Here is a 24,670-nt window from a genome sequence, read left to right as displayed (position 1 = left end):
CTCCAAAATCACTGAAGATGGTGACTGCAGCCATGAAATTAAAAGACATTTTCTCCTTGGAAGAAAAGCTATGACAAACCTAGACAGAGTGTTAAAAAGCAGAGACATTACTTTGCCAACAAATGTCCATCTAGTGAAAGCTATGGTTTTTCCAGTAGTCATGTATGGATGTAAGAATTCAAAAAGGCTGAGTGCCAAAGAATTGATGTTTTTGAACTGTGTTGTTGAACATTCTTGAGAGTCCCTTGGATTACAAGAAGATCAAACCGGTCAATCTTAAAGGAATCAAACCTGAATTTTCATTGGAAGGACTGATGCTAAAGCTGAAGCTCCAATCCTTTGACCACCTGATGTGAAGAGCCGACTCGTTAGAAAAGACCCTAATGCCAAGAAAGATTGAAGGCAGGAGGAGAAGGGGATGCCAGAGGATGAGATGGTTGGATGGCATCACTAACTCAATGGATATGAGTTTGAGCAAATTCCATGACATGGTGTAGGACAGGAAAGCCTGTCATGCAGAAGTCCATGGGGTCACAAAGAATCGGACATGATGGAGTGACTGAACAACAACAATCATTTCCTCCATGATTTAGATTCGGATACGACTGAAGTGACTGAGCACACATGCATGCACATACACACAGGGCTTCCCAGGTGGTAAAGAACCCATCTGCTAATGCAGGAGACATACGAGATGTGGGTTCAATCCCTGGGTCGGGACGATCCCCTGGAGGAGGACATGGCAACCCACTCCAGTATTCTGGCCTGGAGAACCCAGTGGACAGAGGAGCCAGGTGAGCTACAATCCGTAGGGTTGAAAGAGTCTGACACGAGTGAAGTGACTGAGCACACACACACACAGCACTAATTAGGACTGTGCATCCAAATGCTCTTACCAGGATGCTACATTCTCCCTTCATATTCTTCTCAGCTGATTCAGTGTCTTCATGATCTACTCTTGAATACATTTCCTTTCTTAATAACTAGGTCTTCCACTTCCTCCTCGAGCAGGGACTGTTTTCCTGCTGGAGCTGGTTGAACCTTATTATTGGTATAAAGACAATGAGATGGGAGCAATCTGAGGGGAGAACAAGGTTGACCTCCCAAGACATCTGTTTCAGGTGAGGTCTTTGGGAGCCTCCAGGCAAAGGTGGGCTGTTTTCCTTTAGCAGATGGCAGGTGCTCATCTTTCGGTCTGGATGATTCAGAACAACTTGGAGGTTTGACATTTTCACACTTTTCCACCCAAATATCACCTTCCAAAGTTGCTCCGACTTTAAGCTGTGAGACAAGTCAAATATATGCCAGGGTACCTCCTTTGTAGTTCTGATTCATGCAAAATGAAATCCAGGTGTAATTTTCAATGTAATCTTCCTTAAGCTTTAGGAGGTAGGGATCCCTTTAACTGCCTCTAATTTGGCCCTCTGACCTACAGCAGGGGGCTTTGAGTTGATTGTTGGCTAATCTGATTCTATTATTGTCTTTTTAAGTCAAGTTAGCCAACAGTACAATCCTTATAATTACTATTGTCTTTATATTGTCCAGGGCCACTGGGGTAAGCCTGTACTACACCTTCTACCTGTAACTCATCGCAGTTAGCACCAGTGAGACTTAGAACTTGTCATGTTATTGCATGTTAGGATAATCATTATCTCACTTATCCTCAGCAATGGAGCCCTTAGTATTTCTGACTGGTAGGTGAATCTGCTTTAGAATTATTTCCTGACACTTTACTTTGAAAGGTCACTTTTTATTTCCCAAAGCAGAACCTGAGGCATGGGCTTTATGCAAGCAGCTTATATTGAGCAGTGATTTTGAGAATAGGTACAGGAAACTGGGAATAGTAGAAAAGCCACACAAACAGGTGTTATCACATTGATCACTGCTATGGGAAACTTGGGCTTGTTTCTCAGAGACCTTCAAAAAAGACAGGAAGAATGAAGCATAAATCAACTAAGAGGTGAGATTGGGTTATTTTTATTGATTAGTGGTTTCTCCCTGGTATATTAACACCTTCCCACAGCACAGCCATGCACATCTCCAGGTTTCACATTGCTGAGTGCCAGCTGAGTTCCTATTGATGTCCTTGTCTTCCCCACAGTCTGCTCACATATCATTTGTCTTCAGACAAACAATCAAGGTCAATTAAGTGTGTAGCTTGAGTAGGAATTTTTTGAGACCTCAATGCTACAAGGAGGAGATCATTCAAGAGTGGTTCATGAAGATGTTGGACCAGCAGGGAAGAATACAAGAGAATCAAACATTTAGCAATGCTATCTAGAGCTAGTTGTTGTGCACTGTCTCAGAGGTGCTGCAGGGAAGAAGCCAAGAGTGTGTCACAGATCAAATAATGTCATCATTAAGAGATCTCTGACTTAATCCTGGGAATCTAGGAAAATGCTGGCTTACATGGCAAAAAGGACTTTGTAGATATAATTAAGGTTGTGGACTTTAAAATAAGGAGATTATCCTATATGGTATTATCCATGTTGGTCCAACTAATCACATTAGCCCTTAAACACAAAATTTCTCTAGCTGGGGGCAGAGCGGATCCATAGAAGAGTAGCTCAGGGATGTTGCAAGCATGCGGAAGATATGAATTATGGTTTTGGAATGCAGGGGCCCACATTCTAGGACCATAGAGATACCTCTAGGAGCTAAGGATGGACCCTAGCTGACAGCCATTGAGGTAATTAGAAATTCCGTTCTACAACTACAAAGAGCTGGATTCTGTATTCAGCCTGTAGGAACTCAGGAGCACTTCCTTCTCAGAGCCTGTGATGAGAGCTCTGGTCAATAACACCTTGATGCCAGCCTTGTGAAAGCTGGAGCAGTGAATCCAGTCAAGGCCAACATGGACTTCTGACCTACAGAATTGTAAGATGATATGTGTGCTGTCTTAAGGGGCTAACCCTGTGGTAATTTGTTCAGGCAGCAAATAATAATAATAATAATAATCCACAGAGAGACTAGGCAGAACTGAGCCAAGTTCTCAGGCTGTGCTCCTGCGAAGCTAAGTGCAGCAGCTATATTAGAGGTGAAAAGTGAGGCTGTGTGCTAGGAAGAGGTGTCTAATGTTAGGACTTCCCCAGTGGTTCAGCAATAATCTGCCTGGCAATGCGGGAGAGGCAGGGTCAGTCCTGGGTTGGGAAGATCCCCTGGAGGAGGGAATGGCTACCTACTCCATATTCTTGGCTGAAGCATCCCATGGACAGAGGAGCATGGCAGGTTAAAATACATGGGGTCAAGAATCAGACATGACTGAGCATTCATGCATGCAATGCACCATTAAAGGACAACATCTGGGGAAAAGAAATAGGGCTATTTATCTGTGGATGAGTTCAAAGGATTGGAGACATGCCTGTGGATAGGACAGAGGAAGTGATATTCCCAGACATTGCACCCAGATTGATTGAGAGTTGAGGAGACTAGCAGTTTAAAAAGGCATCTGACAAGAAGCCTTTGGCTCAGTCATTTGTAATCATCTCTAAAATACTTCAGAATATCTGAAAGTATTCATAAATCAGTTTGATACATAAACCATGGAGAGTTTTTAGCTGAAATAGAGGTATGTAAAAAAACAAACAAAAACCATTGGTAGTCTACCAATAATTTCTCTGATGAAACTGTCTCTGCATAAAAATAATTAGAAAAGTGTTTTGCCCATTCTCAGCATCAAGATGAAAGGCCTGAGATCTGTGTTAGGAAATGAAGTGAACAGCCATCCTTCTACCGAACAGTCAGTGCTTCTTGAGGTGCTCAGAGCACTTCCCCTGTCCAAGCTTCTACATTATTTCAAAGAGTGATGCTGCCAGAAAATAGGCCAGACCTGTAGCACTGCTTTCAAGAAAGAGAAGGGGTACTGGAGTACTGTCAAAGCCTGGTGCTCTCCTAATGAATTCATGGAAATTTATATAACAACATAGGACCAGGTATTTGGAGGTGCAGCTGGGTGTGGATTACAGGAAGAATCCCATAATATAGCAAACAGGAGCATTGACATTCTTCTGCACTTTTTTGTTTTATTAAGTAAAGATATACTGGGACTTCCCTGTTGGCTCAGTGGTGAAAAACCCACCTGCCAATGCAGGAGATGCAGTTTCAATCCCTAGGTCAGGAACCCCTGGAGAAGGAGATGGCAACCTACTCCAGTATTCTTGCCTGGAAATGCCATGGGCAGAGAAGCCTGGTGGACTACTGTCTCTCGGGTCACAAAAGAGTCAGACACATCTTAGCAACAACAGCAAAAGATGTATTGATAAGAGAATGAGACTAATTAGACTGATTTTTAGAAAAGACCCTCTAGGATATATGATGGAGAAATAGGCCAGAAGTTACAGACCTAAGATAGATACTTAAGAGGTATAACATTGATAGGAAGAGTGGACAATAAATATTGTATACCCTGTCTGCTGAGAAGTACTGGAAGTCGGGTGTTTTCTCCGTAATTAAAATTCTGTGAATGACAAATAAAAAATAAAAAACACCTTGAATTATGCTTTTAAAAATTCCATAGGACAAGGATGCAAAAACACCATCCTCTAGATTAACAGGTTGTTACAAAACAAAAACTTTGAAAAATTAGCTGATATCATGAGTAGGAAACAGGAAACAGATACTGTGATACTTCAGTGGAAAACCAGGAGAAGAAAATACACTAAACAGGAACAATAAAAATCTAAGTTAAAATGGAAGTTGAGCAAGGTAAGTAAGGACCGATCCCTGAGGCTCATGCATGCATACACACATGTGAAAGTGTGAAGAACAGATTGAGTCTGTAGGGGGAAAAGTAAATCTGGAATCCAAGCCAGAAACTTGAAAAGCTCTTCAAGAATAAATGGAGAAAAAGAGAAAAAGTATTGACATTATTTTCTGTGGTAAAGAAAAAATAAAGATTTAAGGAAAATTTAATCTAAGAACTGTAGGCGATTCTCTGTATCAAAAAAAAAAAAAAAAACATTTTGGAAAGAAGTGATAAAGACATCTTGAAGAAACTAATCTCAGCTGAAAGTAATTGTAGTAGACAGACAAAATAAATAAAAATATACATGTATATTTGATTATGTATTTTAACTATAATTAGTTTTTGCTTTGTTTTCTTAAAGTCTAGGGAGAAAGAAAAACCTGTTTGGTCTCAGACTTACCCTTAACAGCACTGAATACCAGAAAGCAGTGATGCCAGTTTGACCTGACTTTTGAGAAAAAGAAAAATCTCCAAAATGTACATCCAGTTGAGTTGACATTGGTATGTGAAGGCCTTAGACAGATGTTTGTATATATGTAAAAATTCAGTAAATATACCACTTATCAAGGCTTTTCATTAGGGATGCTTCATGAAATATATCAATAAAACTTCAGTCAAAGAAAATTAAGCTTCAGGAGTTGCTTGTATATTTTTGAGATTAATCCTTTGTCTGTTTCTTCATTTGCTATTATTTTCTCCCAATCTGAGGGCTGTCTTTTCACCTTACTTATAGTTTCCTTTGTAGTGCAAAAGCTTTTAAGTTTCATTAGGTCCCATTTGTTTAGTTTTGCTTTTATTTCCCGGGATGTTTCGAGAGGAATCGGGTGGAGAGGGAGGTGGGAGCGGGGATTGGGATGGGGAAGACGTGTAAATCCATGGCTGATTCATATCAATGTATGACAAAACCCACTGAAATGTTGTGAAGTAATTAGCCTCCAACTAATAAAAAAATAAAAAAAAAAAAAAAAAAGAAAATTAAGGATGGAAGAAGGTTACAGTAATGAAGTGTTGAATTTTAAAGAGAGTAATATTAAATGTGAAAATAGTTGAAAATATTCCAAATACTTGATGGACAGAAGACAAAACAGATAAAAATAGTACTTCAGTTAAAATACGTTCTTAATAAAACCACAAACTATATCAACACAGAGGGTGAGGTAGAAGAGCCTAAGATTGTTAAATTTCTCAGTTTAAAGAGAAAAAAGACATTTTAAAATTCTATATTTCATTATCTAGAGTATTTTTTAAGTTTAAAGAGTTTACCAGTAGAACAAATTATAAAATACAAAATAATTTTCAAAGGAGAAAAATAAAACCAATCAATAAAGTTTCCATAGAATAAGCAAGAAATTGAATATAAAGGAGTAACTAAATCAAAGTGAAAGAAAGACATAAAACCAAATGTTTTAATGTTATAATGTTATATTTGTAAAGCAAGATAGAAAAATTAAATTTAAGCATGATTTAAAGCAAATTAATAAAATTCTCTTAAAACATATCTGGTTCTCTCTAGTTTTTAAAATTTCTAATAATTTCAATTTCTTTTTTACATTTATTTTCTGTTTCTTAAAAGGACTATTTTTTTTTTACAATAAAATAGGCAATACAGGTAATGACAAAATAGTGAAAGATGAATATTGGCTTTCAGTAAGGTCACTTTGGATAGAAGAAAATAAGCAAATAAGGAGAGATATGATGATTTTATATTAAAAAATAAGAAACCAGGAATTAGTTGCCACTGTGGATAAGTGCAATGATTTTTGTAATTACAATCCAGGGAAGATAGATTAAAATTTAGGTAACATAGAGGAATGCCATCTTTAGAATTAACTGGACATCAAAGCCAGTGTGTGAGAATATTTGAGTGTATGTGTGTGTACATATGTGTTTGCATGTTAACAACATGCCAAGTTATATCCCCAATATGCCAAGTTATATCCCCAACTTGTTTTTATGTGTTTATATAGATTTCCACAAACATATTGACTCTTGAGACTGTGGGAATGGAGGTTACTCCTGTTTGAAATCTCACTGTCCAGTTATTTCCTACCTAACTGTTGACATTATTCATTGAGAAATGAATGTATCAAATCAATCAAGTCATTCTAATGTTAAACTCTGTATGGTTTTTTAAATATCTCCATAAAAAACCTTTTTTCAAACTTCTAAATTGTATTCTAAACTATATATTCACAGTTTATTCTGTGTAGAAAAATCATCTTACTTATAAATTTGTATATTACTCTCCTAAATAAGATGCATTTGATTTTCACAATTGACATTACATTTTGAAAGTCTAGAACAGTATGTTATTTGTTCTCCAAACCACTACAGCATGAATAAGCTAGAAATCACCTTCTATCAGGGGGTTCATAATTTATGTATTAAAACTGTAAAAGAAACTAAAGCTGAAAAATTAACTTGGAATGAATAAATGACTAAAGTATCAGAATTGCATTACTTAAGTTCACTGATATCTTAAAAGCCCTGTGCTAAAGGGGCAGACTATCCATCAAAGAGAATGAACACATTCTAAGCATAGAATTTATCAAATAGACCATCTTTAGTAACAATTTTTCTTTCGGTTTTTGATCAATTTGGATGCAAAAAATGACGGGATTCACTAGAAACTATTTTTTCAGAATAAATTGCAGCCAGTTAAGTGGAATATCTACAAGAGAAAAGTTAAACCAGAGAACTTATTTCATTTATTTTTCTTTTTCTAGACTAGATACATGCATCTTATGGCATGAAATATATGTCCCCGGGCCTTTTGATATTAGCCTTTCGATATGGGTCTTTTTGATAAAATAAAAAACTACATGTTTTTCAAAGTAAAACTGCTTCTGAATATTTTCAATTATCTTTATCTTTGCTAGAGAGGTTAATTTTCTGGATATACTAAGTTAGCAGTAGATTTGGTAGTAGTGTTGAAAAATGAACCATTTTTTGTCTCTTTCTATTGTTGGTTTCCTCATATTCAAAATACAGGAAAAAATAATTTTTGTGCTTTGTTAGCCAGTAGTCATCTCACAAAGAAGTGCTTGAGTCTCTTTTCTTACAAGTTACAATTCAAGAGAATCTATTTGAATAATGACTGTAAACTACATTAAATCTTTTAATATTGAGAGAGCTATTGCTACATAAAATAATGATAATTGCAATGGGGCTAAGGTTGAAGAAACTGGTTAGCTACATTTTGCTCACTCTGAAGGATTTTAATTATCTTATATTTTAATCTTTTAAGTAAAACTACATGAAAAATTTGAAACTGTAGACAGTAGTACTCATAGAGAGGAAGAAGATTTTCTATCTGTTTGAAGATATGAAGATGGGACAGGATAAAGAAAAGTTAGCAGTATATATATATATAGTTTATATTTCTTTCATCACATTTACCAATTTTCCCTATTAGGGATTTGGGAACTGTGGGCATTTTGCATATTATAGTTCATTTTATAATAGCCATAACATATATTGAGTGTTGAACTTCTTCATATGTCATCATAAAAATGGAAAGAAATATTCCTAGATGAAAAGTGCAAGCTTGTCTCAATCTCAAGATACAATGAAATAAGCATATAATAAAAAACAAACCAAAATAACACATAATCATCAATGACATCAAAAAGGCCACAAATAAAACACATTTACATAAATGAAAATGGCCCAGTTTATGCAAAAGCATACAAGTTTCTAAATGAACATTTTTCCCGTAGTAATGACTTTTTAAAACTACATAGGCACTTTCTTAATAACAAATTTCTATAACTATAACTCATGCATCATTGACATTAAAGGATTAAGGTCAAAACTTGGTAATGCTATGATTTTGATGATGAAGGGCCTTTTTTTTTTTAACTCATTTGACCCAATCATTTAATAGTGGAAGAAAAAACAGAGTCCTAAATCAGCAGTTTTTAACAAGAGCAATATTGTTACCCAGAAGACATTTGCTTGGTCTGCAGACATTTTGATTGCTGCAAATTTGGGTGGTGCTAGTAGTGACTACTGTTTAGGAGACAGAGATCCTGTATCTTACTCTATAAAGGACAACAAAGGAGCATTTGGCTCAAAATGTCAAAGGATTGAAAATCTCTGCTTTGGATGGAAAGACATTCAGGTGGGAAGACTAATTTACCAGGAAGCATTCATATTTAGACAAACTTTCCCATTGACACTTAGAGGGATATTTCAGGAAGTATTTTGGTAACGTAGAGAATTATATCCCCAACTTAGCCAGACATCCTGGAATGTGAAGTCTAGTGGGCCTTAGGAAGCATCACTACAGACAAAGCTAGTGGAGGTGATTTCAAATCCTAAAAGATGATGCTGTGAAAGTTCTGCACTCAATATGCCAGCAAATGTGGAAAACTCAGCAGTGGCCACAGGACTGGAAAAGGTCAGTTTTCATTCCAATCCCAAAGAAAGGCAATGCCAAAGAATGTTCAAACTACTGCACAATTGCACTTACTTCACACGCTAGCAAAGGAGTGCTCAAAATTCTCCCAGCCAGGCTTCAACAGTACTTGACCACAAACTTCCAAATGTTCAAGCTGGATTTAGAAAAGGCAGAGGAACCAGTGATCAAATTGCCAACATTCGTTGGGTCATCGAAAAAGTGAGAGAGTTTCCAGAAAAACATCTGCTTTATTGACTATGCCAAAGCCTTTCACTGTGTGGATCAAAACAAACTGTGGAAAATTCTGAAAGAGATGGGAATACCAGACCATCTGACCTTCCTCTTGAGAAATCTGTATGCAGGTCAAGAAGCAATAGTTAGAGCTGGACACGGGACAACAGACTGGCTCCAAATTGGGAAAGGAGTACGTCAAGGCTGTATATTGTCACCCTGCTTATTTAACTTATATGCGGAGGACATCATGAGAAAAACTGGGCTGAATGAAGCACAAGTTGGAATCAAGATTGCCAGGAAAAATATCAATAACCTCCAATATGCAGATGACACCACTGTTATGGCAGAAAGTGAAGAAGAACTAAAGAGGCTCTTGATGAAAGTGAAAGAGGAGAGTGAAAAAGTTGGCTTAAAGCTCAACATTCAAAATCGAAGATCATGGTATCCAGTCCCAACACTTCATGACAAATAGATGGGGAAACAGTGGAAACAGTGAGAGACTTTATTTTGGGGGCTCCAAAACCACTACAGATGGGACTCAGCCATGAAATTAAAAGATGCTTGCTCCATGGAAGAAAAGCTATGACTAATCTAGACAGCACAGTAAAAAGCAGAGACATTACTTTGCCAACAAAGGTCCATCTAATCAAAGCTATGGTTTTTATAGTAGTCATGTACAGATGTGAGAGTTGGGCCATAAATAAAGCTAAGTGCCAAAGAATTGATGCTTTTGAAATGTGGTGTTGGAGAAGACTCTTCAGAGTCTCTTGGACTGCAAGGAGATCCAACAAGTCCATCCCAAAGGAAATCAGTCCTGAATATTCACCGGAAGGACTGATGCTGAAGCTGCAGCTCCAATACTTTGGCCACCTGATGCGAAGAACTGGCTCACTGGAAAAGTTACTGATGCTGGGAAAGATTGAAGGGAGGAGAAGGGGACAGCAGAGGATGAGATGGTTGGATAGCATCACCAACTCAATGGACATGAGTTTGAGTAAGCTCTGGGTGTCCTTGGAGAAGGACAGGGAAGCCTGGAGTGCTACAGCCCATGGGGTTGCAAAGAGTCAGACACGACTGAGTGATTGAACTGAACTGAACTTCTAGCATTCACATGAGTTTTTGCAAAAGATAATTGAAATAGACCTAAAGCTATAAAAACAAATTTTGGGTTGTTGCCAATATCTTTGTTCTGTAAAGATTGAATGCAAAGTAATGGCAACTAGAAATCAGTGGCCTTCACAGTGGATTTGCTTGAACCAGTGTGGGATGGTAAAACATACTGTGAAATAAGGGCCATGAGAATGTTTAGGTGGGATCTAAGGGTTAAAAAGCACATCCTGAGCTCTCTTGATATTGCTTTAATTAGCGTGCTAGACAGAAAATAGGTCATAGATGCCAGGTGATGAGTGTAAGTTGGTGTGTTGTTTATCGCACAGGATTTGCTAGATAGTTTATACTAATGTTAGTTGTATGAAGTCATTCCAATATGTGGAATTCTTCTCTTTCAAATAATAATTTTAGTTGCAGTCATAAAGCTCTTATATACAAAGATCCCATCAGATAATGAAGCTCAATGATAGCTCTAGTCAATCAGACCCTCCTGCACTGTCATTTCTAGTTAAATACTCCAAGTAGCTACACTAGTAATCATTCCACTTAGAAAATAATGTCTACACAGCATCTAATGGAACTGAAGTTTTCTATAAAGTCCATTTTTTGAGAATGGGAAACAGGAAGAACTTTGGCTTATTTCAATACAATTGTCATACTACTGTGTATCCAACCAATCTTTCTACTGCAACATGGAGTCTCTGACAAGCCATGTGTAACAGGGAAAAGGAAAAAGTAAGGGATGTGTTTCCCCTTCATAAGAGAACATTTCCACTTCAATACGAGAAATGCTTTCTCTATTGTAAGTTGAAAAATGATGCAATGAAATCAATCCTACCCCAGAGAGTATGTTCTAAAGATACAACAAAAATTACATCTCATGTTGACTAAAATAGCTTTCTAGGAAAATTAAACTCTGTAAGACAAGAATTTTCTTTTTAAAAACTACCCAACACAAGCACTTAAATATGTAGAATTTCATTTAAATAAGTCAGTCAACAATTTTTTATAAAGTATTTAACACTTCATTGTAGAAACATAGGCAAAATGACTATTATAACCAAAATGAAAAATACTGTTCAATTTAAAAAATGTACTTAAACAAGAACCTGGAAAAATTTATGATATGCATAACATCATTCAAGCAAAATTGCACTAGTATTACATAAATCAATAGTTTATAAAGGCCTCAATATGGCAAAGTTTAGAAATAGGTAGTATGCATGCACATAGTACAACAAAAAGTCTCTTTATAAAACAGCAGTTTTTTTTTTTTTTTTAATGCTTGTACAAAGGGATAAAGAACAACCACAAACATATTTCATCTGTTAATACATTATGACAGCTAAAAGTCAGTCATGTCTATCAGAGGAACAAAAAGCCCTCCATACCTTGTGAATAAATCTTTTGTGCCTTTAAAGATATTTGTATAAAAATGCTATACTTTTTTTTTATACAACTTAAATAAATCGTACTTTTTTCCATCGAAATTTGAAAACAGACAAGTGAATGGGGTCCATGTGTTTTGCATAACCAGAGAAATCAGAGTACCAGAGTAACTGATCAGCATGTATACTCTCCACCTTTGATAATGGGCAGATGATTGTTCTTTCATAACTTGGAAAGTCCTTTAAGAACATATTTTGGATAGGGCAGATAATAGACTAGTTATGTTATATATTGAAAACATCTACTGATTACTTTACACCATAACGGCTGCCTTGCCTCTTCCTTTTGACCTCACAAATAGAATGCGCTCACATAATTGAAATTCTGTCACCAATTTGTGTGCTTATGTTGTATTCTTTAGTGTTCTGTGTGATAAGGGGTTGGGTTAATCCTCCACAAAATGCATGTGACTGAGAGGAAATTCCTAAGACATGAGTGTCTGATGCCCTGGTGTGTTCTAGGCTGGCTATTGACCTCAGGACCAAGGGAAAACAAAATGTCTTATCCCATAGCAAGTATGATCTTTCCACTTTCAATTATATTTTTGCTATGTTATATACCTAAATATAACTATTTTTATAGGGTGTATACTTTTAGTATATCACAATAGAGTCCACTAAATTTTGGAAAATGTAGTCATATGTGTTCATGCAAATTATTAGTTTTATAAATTCTTAAAGTGTTTTTTTTTTTTTTTCCTCAAAATTCTCATCTATCACTTGGCAACCTAAGACTAATTTCAAAGCTGGTGATGTGAACTTGTGAGAGCTATATATTTTCAGCAATCTGAATCAGTCTTAAAGGGCACAAAGAAGAGAGTTGACTATTCAATTGCTCTTCCATAAACTGAAACAGAAAATTAACTGATATTGTATTACAGCTTTCAGACCGTATAATGAAAATGTGCAGAGATTCTCTTTGTTGATTAAGTAGAACCAAAGAAGTTCATATAAAATAGATTGCTCATATTCACACTACAAAGAAACATGTTGTTTTTAATTTTAACAAATTCAAAGGTGTGTCATCAGCAGCATTGTTGTAAATTTTACTGTAGTGCAGTTCTTTTTCATAAAAATACCATACAAATGGTGAATCAAGAGTCATCAGCAAAAAACAAAACCCAGAAAACTCAGAAAACAATTGACCAGAAAAAGATAAAGGAAGAGGTAATGCTGATGCCAAAACAAGTAGAATACTGTTGGAACATACAAAAGTAATCCTTATATTTTATACATTTGTACAGCATATAAAAGGTATCTCTGATTATGCCACCGTTTCTCTGATTCCAATTTCTATTTTCTTTGGAAGCAGTTCTTTCCTTTCATCAACACTTCCTAAGGAGTTTCGACAGTTCTGCCCATCCATATACAATTTCGCATATACCGGATTGGAGTAATTTGTTGGCTGAAGGAAAAAATAAATATGTTTCTATTAGCTGTTTTGACTACCTTGTTTATTTTCTATGTTATCTTTTAATGTTAACATTTATATGTATTGTACTTAACTTACTAAATAATAATTATATAAATGTAATTTAAATTCTGTTTATATGCTTTCATCAACTTTAGCATGTATTAGATAAAAATATAATTGTATGCTTCTCAGGTAACTTGTGAACCTAAGGGGAGCTTTGACATATTGAAAGCCTAAAGAAATCTTCATTAAAGGTATATCGACTGCAACTTTATAGAAAAGCAGAAAACATTAAACCAAATTGTCTTATTAACTTAACCCAAGATTGTTACATAGTTGCATTTTTAAATTTTGTCTTTCCAGAACAGAATGTTAAATCTTTATCATAACAAAGAAATATTACATTTTCTGATCCATGCAAATGAGACAAACATGATAAAAAATGAGAATGGAAAACAGCTGATGGGAGAGAGGTACAAAGGTGAGAACATTCAATCCTAAGAATCTTAATATTGTCTTTAATCCCTCTCCTGTCTAATATGAACCACGCAATTTTAGACAGGGCTTCCCTGGTGGTTTAATGGTAAAGAATCCACCTGCAATGCAGGAGACATAGGTTTGATTTATGGGTCAGGAAGATCACTTGGAGAAGGGAATGGCAACCCACTCCAATATTCTTGGCTGGGAAATCCCATAGACCGAGAAGTCTTGCGGACTGCAGTCCATGGGGACGCAAAAGAATTGGACACAACTTAGTGACTAAGCTACAACAAACTTTAGACACAGCCTTTTTCTCTAGAAACCAGTTACTTAAAAAGTTTTTAAGAATGGTTTCATACACACCATTTCTAATGTCTCCATATGATGCCACATTTTGTAGTGTATTTTTATTTAAAAGGACATCAGATTTGGAGATACTAAACAAAGCATCTTAATAGAAAATAAAGCTAAACATAAATTTAAATGTAAATTCTTCAGTTTACATTTCTGGCTAGAGATTTCTATTCTAAGAATAGCAAATGCTCATGTTTATTATCACGGAGCTTTAACATTTTCAAATTTTGGAGAAGAGATATTTCTACTGAATAGCTTTCCTAAAATGATAACATTTTTTCACATGTAATCTTGCATAAGCAGGACACATAAACTCCCAAGTTTAATGCAGTTTTGAAACCTTTTGTTAATTAAAAATCATTAAAGACAAGTCCCTGTCTAAGTCTAGTAATCACTTTTGATTGAGAGGCATTCTGTGACGGAATGGATATGGAGTAATGAATTTTCTCTCACCCCAGCAGTTAGTGGTCCTTTCAAATCAGAGTTTAGGTAGATGGGCGGCGCTGTGTGTGGAAGCTTGAAAACACTGGACCCTCCCCCTATGTACCTGGCCTGTGTGTAAACAGAGAATTTTAGTTTCTGATCTAATATCATGGAACTATTTTCACTGACACAAACTCATGTTAAGTCATAAAAATAACATAAGCTATGTTCTTTAGCCCTGGGGCATCAACAGTATATTTATGGTAGATTCAATAATTTATGAAACATCTATTAATATTAGATCCATGCTTTACAGTAGACATTTCTCTTAGTCTAGGTTACTTATAGACATAACATGTACCCAGAAACCTCCACCCATTTCCATTTATTTAACTTCATTCTCCCTCCCCAAAAAGCATATATTTGCTAACAGCCCTGTGAAAAATGCATCAGCGTCCCTCACCTAAGGTTTCTGTTTGAAAAGTTCTAATAAGAGCCCAGACACTCAAATATCTGACTGGCTCTAATTAAAGGTTCATGACTTCTATACTTTTAGAAAATACAAATGAAATTTAAAATGTGAGATATAAAAACAGATTATGTGGTTTTTTTTTTTTTGAGAAATTTGACTTTCTAGTTTAAAGCAAATTAATTAAAAATCAGATTGGATCACTAAACTCTATGCAAGAACAATGATTTTAGGGTTTTTTGGGTCTAAGGGCAGAAAAAGTCAATCTGGTACACTCATGTTCATGATAGAATACTTATTAGTGGACAAAAAGGAAATAAGAAAGCTAGATTAAAAGTTGAAGGATTTTAATGAACATACATATTTTAAAAAAATCTATCAGCTCTTAATGAATGATCATAAAGTTTGAGACGAGGATAAAGATCTGAGGAAAAAGATTTTAAATATAAAATCATCATCTCTTTATTTCCCCACAAAATCTCATTTAGAAGATATTAAAAACAATCTAAGTAAGGACTGAGAGAAGTTTGTGTATAAAATCAATAGATGCCAGTTCCCCTTTTCTGAGTATTCTGTGATTGTCTTTACACATAAACCTTTTTAAAATAAAATTTACTAATTATTTTAATTCATTTGATCTTAAAGTACCATTGCGGGAGAAATTTATCCATTTTTGAAAATAACAGATACATTCTACAAAAGTCTTCTGTACTTGTCATAAAATTTGTATTTGATCACATCATGAATATATCAAACCACTGTAACAAGTGGAAAATCTATGAAAAACATTTCATCATTAAGGTTGCTTTGGTGTGGCCATCCACTTTTCAAAATTGTCTATACCTATAAACATATTTTCTACAGTTACTTCTTAGGTAACAGTTCATATTTCTATTTCAAACATCAAGAGCCAACTTCTATAATAAAATTTAATAGAATCAGCCATCTAAGTCACATTTAATGGAATTTTGGTCAGTCAGTCAGAAAATTGGTAAATAAATATTTATTGAATGCTATTTGCTAAATATATTAAAAATATACTCGAGGGGCCCTGAAGCATACTTTTATCTTCCTAGAGTAAACATTAAAAAATAAATGGAATATTAAAAAGCTATTCCCTTTAAGTATCCAAAATTGGCTTAATTCTATCAGTAGAAATAAAATGATGGGGAAAATGAGAACTCTCCTGTTAATAAGAAGTGTATGAGATGTATCCTCATCAGTTCATATTATATTTACAGATACTGTATTTTGTTCCTAAGAAAAAATTATTAGAATATGAACACTGAAACTTGGGTTATGAGGATTTATTTCATGACAGAGTTCAAATGTAGGAGTTAGTGACTGAATTAATAATTTATAGTAACTGAAAATTATTTCTAATGAGGAAGATATTTACAGTATCTTCTGATAGGGTAACATTTTTTTCATATAATAATGATTGATTTCTTTTCATAAAAATGAATACTTCTTCAATTTCAGATCATCAGTTTTGGGCTGAATATATGAGACCTTTTCAATTTCTTTGGGAACAGCTGTTGCTATGAGTACAAAGCCATGTGGTTAATGTAACTATTTAATATAAAGGTGCATTTTGGACATAACACCTTTGATATATCAGAATATAAAGAACCATTTAATTAATGAATAAATAAGCTTAGAAAATCATTCCATACTAGCAAACTGATGCTCTTAATTCATAGTAAAAAATTCTATAACTATCATGCAAAATATTTGGATAATACAGTGAAGTAAACCTTTGCAAGTTTACCTAGATGTTGTATCATTTACCTATTTTTTTAATAAAAAACTTCCAAATTGAGCATTCAGTACTAACAGAAATTAAAAAAAAAAAGACTGTGGGTTTTTAAGATATAAATATCACAGATAAGTCTCAAACCAATAAGAAAAATATTACAGCAGGTAGAAAAATATTGTTTAAAAGTGATATGATTGTAAACAAATCCAAGGACACAGCTTAGTGGACTCTTCAGTGAAACATTACTGGAAATAAAGTACTTATTTTGGCAATGAAATGCCGTACTCCTTTTTTTTAAAGTAAATTAAAAAAATACATTTTATTTCAATAATTTCACCAGGCTTATATTTAGATGTGCCAGCATCTCAGCACATTTGACTAAGACATCTATGTTTAAAAATTAAGTGAATACATATTTTCTAAAATATGTTACATTAACTTCATGCTTCAGGTGAATGCAGTTCTAATTTTATTTTTTCTTTAGAAGAGACTATAACATTCAATAAATCCTAAAGTTCTTTAATCTAACTTCAGATAAAAGAAATAGTGATGAAAATCAGAACCATATTATAGAGAAATGACTCAAGAATATTAGTGCTCACAGTCCATCATCTCAAAACTTTACCTTTGCTGGATCTACCATAAAGCCAGGATCTAAAAGACCTCCATCATTGTGATCATGGTCGACCTCATACATATTATAAGATGGATTGCCAATTTCTACATTTATTCCTCCATTAATAATTGGCTGTCTTCTTATAGTCTTTGTCCTAGAATATGTGAACATTATATGAGCTGTCTAAATATCACAACATGGTGTATGAAACTACGGTATTTGCAGATTTAATGACATTTTAATAGAACTGGTGGGACACTCATACATAAAATACATTGAAAATAAATGACATTCATTGATTCACAGAGGGACAAAAAATTCTTACTGTAATATTTCATTTTCCCAAATTATTTAGCTTTAACAATAAAAAATGCACTTGGAACATTCCTTGTAAATAGCTAATACTACATTAGTTGAAACTGAATATAATTAATTACCCTTTTACTTTCTACTTTTCCCCTTTTGTTCCTGAAAAACATTTATAAAAAAGTTACAAAGAAATTTTGAAATTATTTTCAATCCCCAAGTCATGGGGCTAAAATTCCTTTACATAAGGCAAAAACTGACTTACAAACTCTAGGTTCCAGATAATCACCCCACAGACAACTCACTGCTTAAAGATCTTTTTAATTGTGCATTCATATAAATTGAAATAATGATACTTCCAGTAATATATAAAATCAACAAATGTATAATTTATGAATGAAATACACAATTTGTGACATATAATACATAATCATTATCATTCTATTGACATTGATAATCTAACACATTAATATTATAGAATGTTCTTTAGAGGTTTTTGCTGTTTCAAGGAAAAAGTAACAAAAGGTAAAATTCTATTGAAAGTTTAATATATTCCCTTGTAATTTTTGTTAGAATATATATAATAAATGCAACCATTCTATCAATATAATATAAGGGAAAGTTTGTTTGAATTATAATTACTTAAAATGAAAAAGGGATAAAATGGTTCAGAAAACACAGAATTATGCAGTTGGAATAAGTAAATCACATTTAAAGAAGTTTTTAAAAAGCACAGTTTCTATAACTATTAATGCAATTTATTTACTGTTAGTCTAGAATACTGCCTCTTACCTTCTTTTTCTTTTACAAAGCACTAAACCAATTACCAAGGTGGTTATCAAAGTCACCAAGAGGACGAGAGGCACAATGATGGCTATGCTTCCTGGAAAAAGAAATGAATGAGCAGATGAACACATAAAATAAAGTCAAGATGGATATAACAACACTTTACTACATTAAATCATTTGACCATTGACATAATAACAATAAAGCTTAGACCACATATCTATATTCCTAGTTCATCACTATGTTACTGCAAAGTCATTTTCCTATTAAATATTTGAACTACTGGAAACATTTATTTAGATATCTTTTACTTATATGTTATAATTAAATACCTGAGGTTAGAAATACTGACTTCTTTGTCAGTCTGAGTCTTATTCTCACCAGACATCTATTTGCAAAGACATAAGTAAATAAACTTTGACTGAATACACATTTCCACAATTTGCCTGGCTATATTTCCATTATTAGTTTCTTTTGTTTTGTTTTCTTTTGTTTTTTCTCTCCTTTAGGTATAAATATCTGGCCATGAGTACATGTGGCATGTTAGATGGCAGCCTGAGAAGTCAAAAGGGGCAACAGTGTTGGATTAGGATGGACCTAGGCCTAAATAATAGTTTCACAACTCACCTGAATTGAGACCTTAGAAAAGTTATTTAAAATTTGAGGCTCATGCTCTTCACCCATAAAAATAGAGACATGAAGACCTACCACATAGGGCTTTTAGCTTGATTCTACAAAGTAGGGGAACAAAGAGGATTCTCTTTCTCAAATTGTAGTTCCAGAATAGTTGCAACTGGTGGCTTGGCTTACGTTGTAAATGTCTACTTTCCCTTTTTTTCCATATATTTACAAGAATGAGCTTAGGTTGTATCACTCATTTTCAAAATGGAATAAAAGTTCTATGGAATAGATTCTCAAAAGTGGTCATAGAAAGCGGGTCTTAGTTTTTTTTGGCAAGAAGAGCAATCCGTTTTGTTTTTTCCTAAAGAAGACAATACTACTTTACTGATGATGTGATCCATAGTAAGATACACCTAGGGTCATATGTCACTTAGCCAGGAAGAAAACGGAATGCAAGCATTGCCTAATAACAGGAGAGTATTAAGTAGCTCTATCAAGTACCCAATACTCACATTTCCAACAGACAAATATCTAGTGCCCGTTAGCCTTTGCTTATTTGGGAAAAGCATCTGACTGAAACTGCCAAGCGGGCTTAATCATTGTCTAAACTGAGAAACAAAGCAACATCGAAACTAGTCAAATTTTAATGTAATGATCTTGAATGGTTCAGGAATAAAACATTAAAAGTTATTAAATATATGAATTGTCCTATGCATATACATGTGCAATACTGTGATAAAAAATTAGTGGTGATATTAAGCACAATAAGCAGCTGCTTCAGTTCACTTCAGTTCAGTTCAGTTCAATCGCTCAGTCGTGCCCAACTTTTTGCGACACTATGGACTGCAGCACGCCAGGCCTCCCTGTCCATCACCAACACCCAGAGTTTACTCAAACTCAAGTCCATTGAGTTGGTGATACCATCCAATCATCTGACCCTCTGTTGTCCCTTTCTTCTCCCGCCTTCAATCTTTCCCAGAATATTGGAGATCATTTACTAAAATACCAAAAACTCTTTATTAAAGAAAGAACATATATAAGATAATCTTTCAATTTGAAACTTCAGAAATAGCTTGTCTAAAATAATCAAATAACTAACTCTCTCTTTCATGCAAGGAAAAATATGGCTTTCTTTTGTCAGTTTTTGAAATGTAATATTCATTTTATTTTATTTTTTTTATATTACCAGCACTATATAATTGAGTGAGGTTGATATTGCATTACCTTCTTGGATTGGGGAAAATGAACTTTATATGCACGTGTAATTATTAGTATTTAATGGAAGTAGAGAATCTGGTACCTTGGATAGTAATTAACATTTGTTCACAAATTTTAAATACCAGTGAACAGCTTGGTTTCTTCATAAACTGACTTAAACTGATTAATCATGACTTTATAAATATCTTCACTTCATCATTTTTCTTTTCTGCTAAAATTTGTGGTAAATTTGTAGGTTTAAAATACTTACCAATATTGGTTTTAAAGTACATAAAGTTACTTTCTCCTCCAAGAGATTGCAAATTATTTAGAAAATTAGATTTTACTTGTTCTACATAGTTTCTTTTATTCCTATTAAGTAGAAATGCTGTTAATTATGCATGCTAGAAAAAAAATTTAAAAAGACCTTTGTTTTTCTTTTCCCCATGACAGATGGCATTTCCAGTCCCTTACATTACAAGCACTCTGTTTAAGAGCTTAGCGTTCTAATGTGTTCATATAACCTATCAAGGTAACTGCGATAATGTTCAATATAGTCAATAAATAATGCAGGGTAGCAATTTGGCAAGTTTTTCTCTTTTTTTTTTTTGTAAAATAGTTTATATACATGAAAACATCTGGCAACTACATATATTTTTAGAATATAATATAGGTATTTATTAAAAGAAGTATTTTTTCCAAGCAGTGTACATGAGAGTAAATATCATATTGTAACGTATAACAATCAAGGTCTATTACAGGTGAGTTTTTAACAGTATATTGTTGTGGACTGCTCTAAACAGATTTTTTTTACAGTATACTCTGTACTTACTGAGTGGAGAGGAAACCTCAACAACTTTCTTACAGAAAATGATTCATGTTAATGTATGGCGAAAACCACTACAATACTGTAAAGTAATTAGCCTCCAATTAAAATAAATTAATTAATTAAAAAAAAAGAAAACAGAGCCAGTCTTTCTTTGCAAAGTTGTTCTGAAGCCCCATTATGTAACGCTTTTCCATTTGAAAGAACTATATTATCAAATTGTTATGCTGAGAAGAGACCCCTTCCATGGAAGAGGCAGTACAGCATCACAGCTGAGATAGCAGATTCTATATCCAGGCTGCTGCTGCTAAGTCACTTCAGTTGTGTCGGACTCTGGTGCGACCCCATAGACGGAAGCCCACCAGGCTCCCCCATCCCTGGGATTCTCCAGGCAAGAACACTGGAGTGGGTTGCCATTTCTTTCTCCAATGCATGAAAATGAGAAGTGAAAGTGAAGTCACGCAGTCATGTCTGACTCTTAGCTACCCCATGGACTGCAGCCTACCAGGCTCCTCCGTCCATGGGATTTTCCAGGCAAGGGTACTGGAGTGGGGTTCAAATCTCATCTCACTAGCGCCATATGCTAGGGCCAATTTTTTATCTTTGTCCGAGTTTACACATTAATAAAATGAGTGTTATCATTAACATATACATCACAGTAATATAAATAGAAATGTGTCTACTATAAAGTGCTCATACATGTTTACTGACTAATTCAAAATACATATTGCTGTATCACTCTAAGCATAACTCTATTTTTCACTTTTCACAACATATTATCGAGAGCAGTTTATTTGTAATTTGGGAGCATAAGCTATCTATCTGGGTTTTGTAGATAGCACAGTGCCTAGGATATCATAGGGACTATCCATTTGGTTCTCATTTAGCAAATATATTTTTAAGTGTTGCTATGTCTCACACACGCAACACTTACTATACTTTGCATTGGGGATAGAAATGTCCCTCCTCTCGTGTTGTTTGATGTATACTGGAAGATGACAAACACATGTGTTTATTTAGCACAGTGATATGCTCTAGCCTAGTGAAAGTATGTATTGCTCTGCAAACACAGAGGAGCAGAAGCCAACTAGATCTGGGATAGCAAAGGAGGGTTGGTATGTCTCTGAAACCTGATGGAAGTCCTCTTTATTCCCATGAAAGAGAATGCAGGTTGAGTGGAGGAGGAGATACTGAATTAATCTAAGGAGAGAAATGTGAAGACCTGGAGGAGAAAAGATTAAAGAACAACAGTCTGACTGGAGAGTGGAGTGGAGGGTGGTGGACGGAGCTGTGACTACAGAGAGAAGCAAAGGGATGTTAGGAAGGGATGTGCAAGCCGATGATGTGGAAGAAAATTTAGGAAGTAACATCTGTGCAATATATTGTTTAAGTCAATTTAGAAGGAAGGTTAAGAGTGACGCCTAAGTGTTGCTTGGGTAAATTTTTGTGGCCAGCAGTGTAGACAGGAAGGCAAAATAAGGTGCATAAAAATGGCTGGCTGATTGGGGAAGGGAATGAGATTATTTTGGGAAACACTGAGCATCAGGTTCCTGTAGAATACAGATATACAGATACAGACAGAGATGACATTGATATGGATACAGCAGTTGTGCAGTGGTATACATGTGTCAAACTCAGGAGAGAAATCAGGATTGAAGACAGAAATTTGGGAGTAACTGGCAAAGAGTTGAAAACTGAGGTCAAAGAATTATGGATTGCCAAGCAGAGTATATGGAGTAGTAAATGAATTAACTATAAGAGATCAAAAAGAAGTATCTCACACACAAGACAGCTGTTTCAAGAGGTTAGGAGGGAAACCAGAAGGCTTCATGAAGATTAAAGAAAAGAATCTTTGATTTATTGGTTGAACTTATAGTAGAAAAATATAAGCATAAATTATACCATTAACAATGACCTCTTTTGACTTGCTGCTATATATTCAGATTTCAAGTTTGTGTTTACATATATGCATAAATGTGAGTGTATATGTATATGTACATATACAATAACTAGAATTCTATTTATTAACCATTTTGATAAAATATAATTTTAAAAATCATAAAAAAAAATCATGTTCCAAACTTATTTGACCCTTCCAGGGATTTCCAGGAAGATGCTTATCATTTGGTCTTTTATCATCATCCTCACTTTGCACCATTCTCACTCTGGTCCCCTTTGTGCCAGGACACTGGTCTTTTTTCAGTCCCTCCAGGATTCTTGTATCTGATGCTCCTATTGTTTGAAATACCCTTAGTCTCTCCTCCCCTTTTTAATCATTCAAGTCAGTTTAAATATCACCACCTCAGAGAAACCACTCTTGATGTCAGTTTTCTTCTGATATTCTCTATTTCTGTGCCTTTTTTACTTCCTTAATAGGTCCAATCAAGACTCACAATTATTTTCCAAAAGTTTACTTATTTCCTTGCTTTCTTTTTAAATTAATTCTCCCCTGCTCCCTGCCCTCTAGCACCTCTCAGCTTCATGAGAAGAGGCACTGTCTGTTTTATGCACTGATTCATCTTTGGGATCTAGCCATTACTTGACACTTGGTAGAGGCTCAATAAATACTTGCTTTGGGAGAATTAGGACAAATGCATTATTTTGTAGCATTTTAATCTCTATATTTGCAAGTTTATAATTCTCTGGTATAACATATATTTTTTTTTGAAACATCATGGTTTAAAACAGATAAAGTAGGAAAACAGAAGATAAGTATAACTCCTTAACAGATATCACACATTCCTTGTCACTATAACAAAATACAGCATCACTGTATTACTGTCCCACAAATGCTGTGTATATTTTTATCCTCCTTAATTGTAGCAGATATGAATAGCTTAATCCAAACATTGAGTATCCGCTCCTTTAAAACTTCAGTTAAGTTTAAAATAGGAGTATATAAAAAATATTTAATCATCCTTAATTTAAAACTCTTCCAAATAAGAGTTTTCAGACTAACTTTTTCAAGTGGAACTTAAGCAAAGTTCTAGAATAATAGATCTGCTTAAGTCCACAGGCTGATCTTTAGATATTTCAAACAGCAAGGGCCAGAAAACCTCAGTATGACTACTCAGAGCTGATTAAGAAAGTTGTTCATCAATTAGAAAGGTAAATCCCCATGCCAGCTGACACAAGTGAGGGCACAGAGGCAGTATACTCCTGACTGTACCAAGGTCCAACGATTATGGAACGCTTCACTGTGATTAGAAATGCAGGTTGGAGACATGTTCCTAAAACATCCATCTTATTGAACAGATGACTTCTGCCCAAGTTCAGGGAACATTTGACAACAATTCAAAAATCACTGGAGTTTACCTGACAGAATGAAAATAGCCCTCCTACCTTAGGAAAGATCGGCTTAACTACCTTTTCTCTCTTTTCAGAGTTACTGAGGCAAGTTTCTCTCAGTGCAAATGTCTGATGATAAGTACCTTTTAATAGAGTCATTATTTGGTCAACTTCGCTCAAACCTGAGATAATT

The 24,670-nt window shown here is 34.7% G+C and overlaps 1 protein-coding gene across 1 annotated transcript in view; it reads right to left on the bottom strand.

The window, feature by feature from the left end:
* Positions 1-13,144: 13,144 nt before the first annotated feature.
* Positions 13,145-24,670, bottom strand: part of LRP1B (LDL receptor related protein 1B) — a 1,867,078-nt gene continuing 1,855,552 nt past the window's right edge. Inside the window, exons 88-91 of the mRNA XM_061135390.1 lie at positions 18,552-18,642; positions 17,463-17,607; positions 14,640-14,738; positions 13,145-13,343 (exon numbers count right to left, since the gene is read on the bottom strand). Coding sequence (XP_060991373.1) covers positions 13,203-13,343; positions 14,640-14,738; positions 17,463-17,607; positions 18,552-18,642 — 476 coding nt within the window. The 3' untranslated portion in view covers positions 13,145-13,202. The remainder of the gene's footprint in view (positions 13,344-14,639; positions 14,739-17,462; positions 17,608-18,551; positions 18,643-24,670) is intronic.

Source organism: Dama dama, chromosome 33 (genome assembly GCF_033118175.1).
Source record: "Dama dama isolate Ldn47 chromosome 33, ASM3311817v1, whole genome shotgun sequence".
Lineage (NCBI taxonomy): Eukaryota > Metazoa > Chordata > Mammalia > Artiodactyla > Cervidae > Dama > Dama dama.
The sequence above is the reverse complement of the archived record's forward strand: the minus strand, read 5'-3'. Positions and strand labels throughout refer to the sequence as shown.